The sequence below is a fragment of the Triticum urartu genome, chromosome 6 (genome assembly GCF_003073215.2).
Source record: "Triticum urartu cultivar G1812 chromosome 6, Tu2.1, whole genome shotgun sequence".
NCBI lineage: Eukaryota > Viridiplantae > Streptophyta > Magnoliopsida > Poales > Poaceae > Triticum > Triticum urartu.
The window spans coordinates 574,435,816-574,447,150 of NC_053027.1; the positions used below are offsets into that span (position 1 = coordinate 574,435,816).

The 11,335-nt window shown below is 44.2% G+C and overlaps 1 protein-coding gene, 1 long non-coding RNA gene and 1 pseudogene across 3 annotated transcripts; all 3 read right to left on the bottom strand.

The window, feature by feature from the left end:
* Positions 1-236: 236 nt before the first annotated feature.
* LOC125517760 lies at positions 237-375 on the bottom strand (annotated as a pseudogene).
* A 4,263-nt stretch (positions 376-4,638) lies between these two features.
* LOC125515650 lies at positions 4,639-6,312 on the bottom strand. Its single transcript, XM_048681164.1, has 5 exons — positions 6,294-6,312; positions 5,858-5,995; positions 5,661-5,773; positions 5,337-5,512; positions 4,639-5,012 (listed from the first exon to the last, which is right to left on the bottom strand). The coding sequence occupies exons 2-4, from the start codon at positions 5,897-5,899 to the stop codon at positions 5,341-5,343; spliced, it is 327 nt and encodes a 108-aa protein (XP_048537121.1). The 5' UTR covers positions 5,900-5,995; positions 6,294-6,312; the 3' UTR covers positions 4,639-5,012; positions 5,337-5,340.
* A 123-nt stretch (positions 6,313-6,435) lies between these two features.
* On the bottom strand, positions 6,436-11,134 carry LOC125515651. Of its 2 annotated transcripts, XR_007287086.1 has the most exons (8): positions 10,645-11,134; positions 10,444-10,573; positions 9,627-9,685; positions 9,428-9,534; positions 8,035-8,245; positions 7,350-7,431; positions 7,124-7,251; positions 6,436-6,967 (listed from the first exon to the last, which is right to left on the bottom strand). It is a non-coding gene; the product is annotated as an uncharacterized LOC125515651 (long non-coding RNA). The 2 variants fall into 2 exon arrangements; XR_007287085.1 differs by having other exon boundaries at positions 7,124-7,431.
* Positions 11,135-11,335: the final 201 nt, after the last annotated feature.

The following is an 11,335-nucleotide window of genomic DNA, read 5'->3' on the forward strand; positions in this document are numbered from 1 at the left end:
ATGCTGGAAGTGGCCACCACCACCGCCACCAGCATGCAGATAGGGAGCACCGCCACCGCCGCCACCGTGCTGGAGTTGGCCGCCGCTGCTGCCGTCGGAACCGCCACGATAGCCCCCACCACCACCACCCTTGGGAGGGTTCTGAGAGGGTTTGGGAGGCCCGTGACCACGATAGGCAGCATTAGCAGAGGACTTGAAAGCGCCGGGACCAGTTCCTTGGAACAGCTCGACGCGTTGATCAAAGTTGGAGATCATGCCAAAGAGTTCATCGGTGGAGACAGGATCAACACGGACGTCAAGGGCGGAGATGATGGGCTGATATTCCATGTCGAGGCCGGCGATGATGAAGGAGATGAGCTCATCTTCGCCGATGGGTTTGCCGGCGGCCGCGATTTCGTCAGACAGCGCCCGCATCTGCCCAAAGTAGGCGGCGGCGCTGAGGGAACCCTTCTGGGCGTTGGAGAGAGCAATACGGCAGTTGTTGACGCGAGACTTGGATTGAGCGGAGAACATGTTGGCTAGGGTAGACCAGATGGCATGAGAAGTCTCGAGAGAAGCAACTTGCACCAGGACCTCTTTGGAAAGGTTGCGGAGCAAGTGGGCTACGATTTGTTGATCTTGGATGAGCCATGGGGTATGAGCGGGGTTCGGACCGATCTGATCTTTCCCGTCTGAGTTTTTGGTGGTGATGGTTCTAGGTGGCTCGGGTAGGGTTTGGTCAAGATACCCATATAGCCCGGCTCCCATGATTTGGGAGCGAGCTTGGGCTCGCCAGAGAATGTAATTGGTACGGGTGAGAGGCTCGGAGATGGTGTTGTTCAGGCCGGAGGAGATGAGTTGGCTGGAGGAGGTGGACATGGCGCCGGAGATGGGAAGGATGGGAGGGGGCGAAAAAAAAGGTGTATGCTGGCGATGGGATGGAGGTGGTGATCGCTAGATGAGGAAGAGGGAGGCTCTGATTACCATGTTAGTTTTGTGTAAGCGTCTCTACCCTCGTACAGAGGGCCGCGTGGGTTTATATTGATTGGGGAGAGACCCATCTCTCATAGGTTACAACTGTAGAGATATTACAGGAGGTTTACAGGAGGGATAAGAGATAATAACAAGATAAAGATCCTACTCCTATAACCACCCTTGGCGCACAAGGCAGCCACACAAGGCGCACAAGCCAGCCATACGTGACAGCCATACATGACAGAGTTTTCATGTTTAACACCTTCCCTTAATCATAACTTAACTAAGTTAAGATTGCGCTTGAATTCTTCAAACTGTCTTGTAGGCAAAGCCTTTGTGAACCCATCTGCAACTTGATCTTTGGAGTGAACAAAACGAATTTCCAATTCTTTGCTTGCAACTCTTTCTCGAACAAAATGATAATCAATTTCGATATGTTTTCATGTTTAACAATTTGAAGTTAAGTAGTTGGATATATTGCTCCAATCTCCATTTTTCGTACACCAAATACAGAAATATTACAAAGTAGATGAAGTGAAGAAAATTAAGCCCCGACTGTGATGATCCATTCACCTAAGCATTAAGTCCATTTTATCAGCAAGTCCATTGGATATACAGACAGAAAACTGGAAGCATCGCCCAGGAACTGATGAACTGATGAAATGATATTTCCAGTAACTCTAGCTTGGATTTATGTGATATCATTCTTCGAGATGTACAATATATACACTAACTAAACAAAGATAAATTTCATTGTCAATCTGCTATTCAGCTTTTATTACATGGAATTGGCATACGTTCAATTATTTATCTGCCTATATGCTTCTATAGGAAGTTCTTTTGAAGTAATTTGGGCTATGGAACCTTTCTAACATCCACATGAACAGAGACACCGTTCTAAAGTTTCTGAATCTGCACAACCAAAATTACACCTATTTTTAGAAGTTTCTAATACCGAAATAGGCTTTGTTTAATTATCAGATCAAACTGAATCACAAAACTGTACTACCGACACACTAACAAAATTCTTCATGCAGATTATTGGATCAATGTAAAAAGATTTACTTAGAGATGCAAATTTTAGTCGTCATTTAACATGCCATCAGATTATGCACGAAACGTCAAACTGTGCAGATTGCTATTGCAGAATTTGTGTACAGTCTTAGTATGCACTGACACCATGGATAAGACCACCAGATTTGATATTACAAAACATTGTAAAGTAATTTAGTACAAGAAAAATGTTCCTTGATGGTCTACTTTATCTATCTCGTACAGAAAAGAGTTGAAACAGTACTCCTGAAAGTATTGTATATCTTGTATTGTCTGTGATAATTCCATCTGAATATGTCTATCTGTAGTAGCTATGATATGCTATTTCCATTTAAAAAGAGAGACCAAACCTCAAAATTTCAGACGATGCAGCTGTAGATTGAGTAAACAGCCACTTAAGCAAGAATTGGACAGCCTTCCTGCAAATTTTGCAAAGCCGCTGGTACATGATTTGTTTCTCTTTGGATTTCACTGCTAAAACGGGAAATATCATGATAAATAGATTTGATGCCCGAATAAGCTTAACAGGAAAACGAAGTACCATTTCAAAGTACATGCACCTAATCTGAGCAGCTAAATCAAACCGCAGTAGGTGGTTCCATCAATACCTATGTAACTACTTTGCATTTTTATGAGGCCGCCAGAGCACCACAGCATAGAAGGAAAGACAAACAAATTCTATGAACCGAGCATCTTTTATGCGATTCCTAAACACACATATGTCACGTGTGTTCCTCATTCTAGTATTTGTTCCCAGGAGTTGGCCCTGCGTAACATACAGGCTGCTCCGGTTAGATCAAAATCTGTAAACGCTGGCATCATCTTGACGTGTGCTGATCCTTCATCTCAGCACACCAAAGAATCCATTCCCAGTTTAGTATTTCCTTGACAGAAATAGTATTTCTCTTGATGACTCACCTCCATGGCGAGGCTTTGATTGCCAACCGCCGCCAGGCCGCGCCGGCTGCATCTGCACGCCACCGCTGTTGTTGCCCTTCTCGTCATCTAGATGCTCCCGCCGTGCTGAATGCCATCGATCATCGACGACAGTTTTCTGCTTCCAATGCACGCCGCTACCTTTGTCGTGTTGATGCAGTGCTGGATCTGCAGATGAGCTGAACCACTGAACACCTTCCTGCTCTTGAACAGTCCTTGAATGAAACCTTTGACGGCCTGAAATGGTGGCGCTCACTTGTTCTCAGAGCACTCCTTGCACACTTCCAATGCACGACCGACCAAGCACGCGTTTCGAGCAGCAAGAAGAAGGTCCAAAAGTTGGGCAAGTTGGGCCTCGGCACCTCTGTTTTTGAATACTCCAGAAAAGAGCCTCCTTGCAGAAGCATCCAGCAATCCAGCAGCCTCGCAACCCCGGAGGCTGTATGTGGTGACGGTGGGCTTGAGCCGTTTCCTTGAGCAACTTGTCGAGCATGGCATTGGCATAGTCAGCTGCCTTGACTGCACGCTGGCCTTGTCGGGCATTTCGTTGAACACCGTACGCGCACATGAGACATCGGAGGTGTGTGCGGCGCGGAAGGCCAAGTGCGACAGGCACGCTAGGAAGAGGGAGACGAGCTCCTCGTGGGTGGAGAGGTTCTTGAGCTCGTCCTGGCCGGCGGCGGCCACTGTGGAAGGATTTGGAGGTTAGGAGATGGGAGACCAATGGAATGGTATGTAGATCGCACATCTGTGATCCAACGGCTGTAACGAATCGCCCCTACAATGGAATGGAGAACAATTTCTTTTGTTTCGCATGTAAGGTTTTTTTATTTCAGACAAACTATGCAAAGTTATCAAATTTATATCATTATCTACAATACTAAGGTTATCAAAATTAATTTCGCGCATCTAATGATATTGATTTCATGTTGTGAAAGACGATATTTTTTATGAAGTTGGTCAATTTACAAAGGTTGACTTAATAAGTAGACAAAAAAATAAATGGAGTTAGTTTTATATAGCTAGCGTCAAAAAATACTGTAGCTATTATTTGTTGTAACCATCATCGCTGCAAAAGCATCTCTAACGTACCGTATCCGTAAAAGAAATCTCTGATTTAGACCAAATTGGCTGGAAAAATGGGCCCAAACAGATCATTTAAGCACGAAACTTGTACTCCCTCTGTCCAGAAAATACTCCTTTGGCTCCACCCAAACGCCCCTGAGCCGACTATCTCCTGGCACAGCCAAAGCATTTCCTCGACCGAGGCCTGCTCAAAGCTAACTTGAATCCAATTCTCAAAAAAAAACTAACTTGAATCCAGCTTGCTGATTCTCTGAAACCTTCACCAGCTTGTGTATCCTTGTAAGGTCGCAGACCCGGCGTAAGAACAAGAACCGTGAGCCAAGCATGACATAAACCCAAACCCCAGCACTTTTGATACTTCTCATCACAAGTAATTCCAGATGAAGTATAGTCTTCCCACCACAAACCACAGCCAGAAAAGAAATGGAAATAACAACAAACCACAAAGCCTACGATGCTTAACACAACTGTCGCAACTTGGTCTACTATATGTTAGTAGAACGAAACTCAAATGCAGAGCTGTACATTAGTAGCCCACACACATTAAACACATCAGCAAATCACCAGATCAAATTTATCTTGAAAACCAACAGTTGAACACAGCCGATATACAAAAACAATAGAATCACTCATTTGCCTATCTATACTTCAATAGAATTCACAGAACATATATTCTCTTAAAGAGCAGCAGTTTACCACAATCAGCACATATATTCGCAGAACATATACTCTCCTATACCGTCGCAGGAACTCAACTAAAGAGCAGCTGTTTATCTCCTATACCATGGCAGGAACTCAACAGTAAGTAACTTTGCACATCATGTGGTCTTTCTCCCATTGCAGGAACAGAACTATACAGACAACAGATTAGTAGCTTATCGCCACCAGACATGGACTTTCGCCGCTTCGGCTAAGCGCAGCATCCTTCCGTCCTCGGCAAGTAGCTCTTGGGTCAAAAACTGTTTCTAAGGATTACCAAGTACCTGTCATCATCACAATGCCTCATTAATAAACATGTCTATAGAAGTGATTTTCCAACATATATATAACATATGTATATACCAAACATAATGTTAAGCTCGGCATAACATTACATAGTAAACATGAAACTCCCAGAAAATATAAAATCAAAGCTTGGTTAAGAAACAGGAAAATTACAAACTTAATTACATTCTTAAAAATAAACTTAGCCGTGCTAAGCTCGGCATTACCAGCACAAGTATAGAAAGTTTCATGAGGTGAAAACTGGGAGTTTGTAAAGCAAGTCTGTAAACCAGATTAAAGTAAGTGGAGTGACATGACCATACCTGGTTATATGAGCTTCGGAAGCTCAGCAAAAACAGAAGGTAATGGAGGGCAGAAGCCGCCGGCGCTTCTAACATCTTCAATCCGGCTTTCCACATCCTCTTTGTCTTCTTGGAGCTTTTTCTGCATCACAGCCATTTGTTTTCCATTGACACCATCAAGCCTCTTAAACAGGTATCTGCAACAGAAACGTTTATACATTAATGAAGTTAATTCATGTGATTGCATGCAATAAAAAATGTCAGTATTCAATTGTTATTATAGTTATAGCTCTCTAGTTCACTTCTCAAAACAACATTTAAACACTGGAGTACACAAATACATACTCGCGTCTCATATCCGCCATTCTGTTGTATATGATAACAATTGTGTTCAGCATGCCCACAATGTGATCAGGCTGAAGGGCAAGTATCTCTGAAACAGCATAAATCAACAGCTCCTGCATTGAAAAATTACATCAAAAAAAATTAGCAGTACAAAATACTACAGTCATCATCACAAGAAATATCTGGAAAAGGGGTACCTCAGGCGCAACTCTCGGGGAGGACTCCAGCCTTTGGAACATGACCTGCTCCTTGATCTCAGCCTTGCTGAGCTCCCTGGAGACATTGGTATTTCTGCCCTGCCAGTACAACCAATCGTGGCCTAAAGGACCAATAACCTACATTGGCAAGCATGTAATGGTGTTAGAATAAAGCCTGAACACAATGACACAGAACTTCATCATGCCATACAAAAGATTATACTGCTAGAGGCACATTACAAAACAGATGTTAAAATCATCTATATTAACCCAATCATTTGATGAGTCGCATAACCAAATTTAATCTTAGAAGTGGCAGCAGGCAAACAGAATGCATCATATAACTGCAAACACAGCAGCATAAGTAGTTGATGGCTTGTTGCCATTCTAAAAACAAAAATGAAGGCTGTACCACAAACAAACAGATGCACAAAACCTTGAAAATAAAACCACAGCAGGAGTAGATGACACCAACCAAAAACTACAGATTCCCATAATGGAGAAGGGAGGGCTCTCCACCTTCTGTGCCTCGTGGTCTGCGGGTGAAAAACGAGGGGGTAAATAATAAATAAACAAATAACAGTAAAGACTTCACCCAAGTACTCCTACTAGTAGTACAGTACAGTAAATAACGTGACAGGCTTCACCCAAGGAGTAGTAAAAATAGTGTGTGGGGGGTAAACAAATACGGATAGTAGCAGTAACTAACGCGCACGGGCATCGGAGCGCCGCTCGCTTTTGACCCATCGACTAGTCTAGTCTACTCACCCTCTAGACTGAAAAGAGAGCAGGGCATGGGTGGGGTTTGCTACACTGAAAAGCCTACTACTGCTACAGGCCACAGTGCCACAGTGCCGTCAGGTCATGCAGCTGGATGGCTACAGTCTACAGAGAGATTATACTATACGTACTACCCAAAACAAATACTACAAACAAATACTACTACTGCATGCTTTTCCTGACCAAAACAAACATTCTAACAATGAACATGGATCATCAAGCATCAAAGTGCAAGGGTACGTAACAAGAAAACAACACAGGCATCTATCTAGACAAGCAGGAGCAACAACCATGCATGTTCATTGAAGCAGTCTAACAGGTCAAATCCAGCTGCAAGACACAAGTCCTAGGCATTACATGCATGCAATTCAACTAGTAGTACTAGTACAACACAATGCCCCTGCTTAAGCAAACAATGGCCACCCAATTGCACTAGTGGTTGGAGCAAATCATGCTTGAGCAAACAATGGCAGTGGCATAACCAACCTCAATAAGCTGATTCCTCCAAGCATTGCTAGCACAAGCTGATTCCTCCAAAGAATGAATGAATCAACTTTGATTTGCTGCGCTGCACCATCCAAGGGGAGCTGACTTCTTCAAGGCATCAATCGCATCTAGTATATGTGAAAAAAGGGTCTCGTGTTACAGGATCGAAATCGCCATACCAAGAACAAATACTGCAACCATTGCTAGGAGGAGCTTTGCAACGAACCCTGAAAATGCCCCTTCTGCTATAGCACCAATACAGCAGCTTCCTGCTCCTTCTGGAAATCACCTGCCTGAGCCAGATTCTGCTGCACAATTACAATTACAGAATATGATTCAGGTGACCCAACAGATTCACTGTTAAAACTTAGCAGAAACAAGTGCAGCACTTAGTAGAAACAAGCATCAGTTCTAACAGGCAAGGCCCTTGGAACACACGTTGGGGCAGTAATCCATGGGATGGACTATGAGAACTTCCAGTTACTGCTTACTAGAGAGACCTGCTGGCTACGGTAATAACTGGTCTCACAGTTACGATTCTATACATTTGATTACCAGCACAGCTAAAGGTATAGCTTTTGAGTTATTTGTGTCCACTGAGACACTGACTATCAGCAGCCTAAATCAAGCAAATTGATAACTGATATACATAGGCCACTGCCCTGAATCTTCAGCAAGAAAATAGATTCAATTATTATAGCATTGAACCAAGCATAGCCATAATTTACAGGTTACAACATGCATGCTAAGCAACCATTGTGGTGTTCTTAACACTCTATTTGTTGATACTACCAAAAATAACTAAGACCCTTATACTGGAATTTGAAGGATGTCAGACGGATATAATGTGAAGATATCTAGAAATGAGCACCAATCGGATGTAAAAATAGAAATTGACATGTTGAATTTACCATGTTAACAGAACACAAACCAGAGTCACAAGCCTCCAGAGCAACCTCATCGTCTGAATCTTCATTGGCTTGCAGGATCAACTCAGTAACAGGTTGAACATGACGACTCATGGGAATGAGCGGGAAGCCACCAGGTAGGCATTCCACCACCTGATGTGCGGGTGGCTTGATGATTGCTCCTTCATCTTGGCCTTTCCAATTCGTTGGTAGCCTGTTGACAACACAAGACACAAGTTTAGCATGAATCTCTCAAAGCTCCTCTACAGGTTCACACAAGTTGCAGGTACACAATCAATAGCTGCACTTCTGTTCTGGATGTATGATCAGTTTTGAATGTATGATCAAGGAAGGGGTCCTTGCGATTCATCATATCATAGCAAACAAACAAGCAGACAGGCAGACTAGTCATACTCCCTCCGTGTCCCATAATATAAGAGGTTTCTGCTAGGGAGTACTTATGTAACCCATCAACCCAGGTACATGGTTTACAACTTCACATTTCAAGCAAGAAAGATTGCATGACAAATGGTTTACTTATGCACAGCCTATGTCCCATAATATAAGGGCAAATTAACCTTCCCCGTGCAGGCCCTCGCCTGCCGCACCCCTCCAGCACCCTCAGGGACAACCACCTATTAGCGTCAGCAGGGAGTAGAGACAGTTTTCTACTTGTCTCCGTTATCAGTCAAGGTAACGGGGTAGTTACTGAGAGAAGTAGCATCCATTATTCTACATCTGCCTCTGTTAGTCATTGCTTTAAAGTAATTAGTTGTATTTTGCCAAATCAGCATTTTTCTGAGAAAAGGTAAATTCCTGGATCAGTGTAGGGGCGATAAGTGTCGACATATCTGCAGCAGAGCAGCATATAAATCACAAGAACAGATGTCGAAGAATGGCGATGGACAACTAAACTACGACTTAGGGGTAGGTGGTACACAGTGATCACCGATACGGCTCAATTCCTACAGATCGACAGGAAACTCAGTGCTACCGAAACAATCGCTTCGGTTTGATCGGATTGGGTCTTAGCCCTCCCTACCTAAACAAACCCTAATGAAGGTCCAACTCCTAATGAAAACATCCAGTTACTACTTACTAGAGACCTACTAGCTATAGTAATAACTAGTCTCACGATGCGTTTTTACACATTTGATTACCAACGCAGCTAAAATTATAGCTTTTAGGTTCTGTGTCACTGGGGCACTGACTATCAGCAAGAAAATAGTGTCAAACATAGCATTGAACCAAGCATACCCAGAAACATGTTACTTAAGAGTGCTTTATTACTTGCTACTGATTAATAACTGAAGGTTTCGCGTCAACGAATCATTGCAACCTGAACTAAGATCAATGTTTAGAAGCTCTGGAGTCCGTGGGACCAGGAGTAAGTTACCTGAATCAAAAGGTAGAAAGAATGTCGGCCCCAAAAACATTAGAAAGGACATCCAACCCAGAGCTACATTTCCACAAGTTCCAAATATCTACAGCTTCGTCGATTTCCTGTCCATAAGGCAATTTTATCAGCTTTAAATAAACAGGTAGGCAGAAAGGCAATTACGCTGCTTAAAAATAAATAATGTTTATGAACTCACGTCATCTTCTCCTGTTTCAGATTCATGCTATAAGAGACATGGAAACGGGGCTCCAAATCCTGTTGCAGAATCATCTACTATATGTTATTTCAAGCAACAGAAAAGGGCAGAAGTCATAAACATGCACAAACTACAGCGAGGGTTACAGTAACTGTAGACTTAATTGCACTCCATTTCTTTTAATACTTCTCGAGTTTTATAGCAAGATTACAGCATGCATACTACAAAACCATTTACTCTTCTGTGGCTTTCACAGTTTAGCACTACAGCACTATGTTCAATTCATTACAGGATCATAGTGACCCAAATCACAAGCCAAGCCGTGTAGCCACCGGCGACATCTTGGCTGAGACAAAACACTTCAAGTGCTAGCCCCAAACACCAACATCACCCAAGAGGTTACGTGGATGCTTCACCAAGTGTGTGCATGTCCCATTGAGCGGATCATAGAGTTCCAGCGACGGAGTTGCCTCACCAAAACGGAAGCAATAATCCAAAATTATACTATATGATTAAACATGGATAGGGCCAACCATTTAATCCAGCAGCTATTGTTGAAAAAAAAATACAGATTACACATGACAAATATGTAATTGAACAACTGAATTATGCTGGGCAGCAGTAGCCTCTATGCAGAGGCATTTTTTAGCACTTGTGGGTATCTCAGCTACCTACAAGCCTGTTTGCGTAACAGGAACCTATCTAGTTGTGCAATGACTGAATTTCTAACACTGGAACCCCTATAAGCGTATTAGAGGAGCACCTCCATGATGATAACGTAATGAGAAACAGTGGTAACAAAACGAATTACTCATACTTGTTGCAGATGTGTGCATCCTACCACAGGTCGCCTGCTCGCCAGGTCAGGATGTGCGCCCGCCCGAGATTCCTGAGCAGCACTGGCAGATCTGGACCAGCTTGACGCCGTTGGCCTTGAGGATAATCAGCTGAAAGAAGAGAAAAGACGAGTCAGGGTAACCGCTGGAATGGGACAAAAGACCTAATTTTTGTTCCTCACCTGTGGCCCGTGTAGGCTGCAGCGGCGGATTTGGGGACGAGAAGGCGCCATCGGCGGGCCGCCGTTGGCGCCGGCGCCGGCCCGGGGGAAGGGGGGGAAGCTGGATCCGCGGTGATGCTAAGGGGCCATCGGCGGAAGCGGGGGCGGGGAGGCAAGGAAGAGGGGAGGGGCTAGGCGTGCGGCGGAGAGGAAGGCCGGAGCCGCCGGGTCGCCGGCGCCGTGCCGGAGGAGGGGATAAAATTTGGAACTTGGACTCGGGCATGGGGCTGCAAAGTCTCCAACGCAGAAGAAAGCGGCGGCGAGGGGGCGGGGAGTGGGAGGAGTGGCTGGGTGCGGCGGCGAGGAAGGAAGGAGCCGGCCGGGGCGCCGGCGACGGCGGGGACGGGGGAGGAGCCGCGAGGTACGCGAGATCGCATCTGGTTGCGTGAATGGTTGGTGTGTTTTTTTTTTTCGAGAACACGGTTGGTGCGTGGTCGGAGTACGGGAGTAGGTTAGGAATATGCCTAAGTATATGCCTTTGTTCCTTCAAACCTCCAATCTTCTAGTCTTCTAGAGAACCTTCTAATCCTAATTTAACTTTGTTGCATGCAGGGAGGTAGCTCATGAAGTTTTTCAAAATTTAAGTGTTCCATGAAACCTTTTTATCCTAATTTGGTTTCACTGCATACACCCCTAATCAACATTTTTGGAA

What these genes read in the sequence shown, in the direction of transcription:
- LOC125515650 (XM_048681164.1), bottom strand. Translation starts at nt 5,899, where the DNA reads ATGTTCCAAAGGCTGGAGTCCTCCCCGAGAGTTGCGCCTGAG. An exon ending in CCCCGAGAGTTGCGCCTGAG is followed by an intron (nt 5,774 to 5,857) that starts GTACCCCTTTTC and finishes TTTTCAATGCAG; the next exon opens with GAGCTGTTGATTTATGCTGT. An exon ending in ATGGCGGATATGAGACGCGA is followed by an intron (nt 5,513 to 5,660) that starts GTATGTATTTGT and finishes TTTCTGTTGCAG; the next exon opens with ATACCTGTTTAAGAGGCTTG.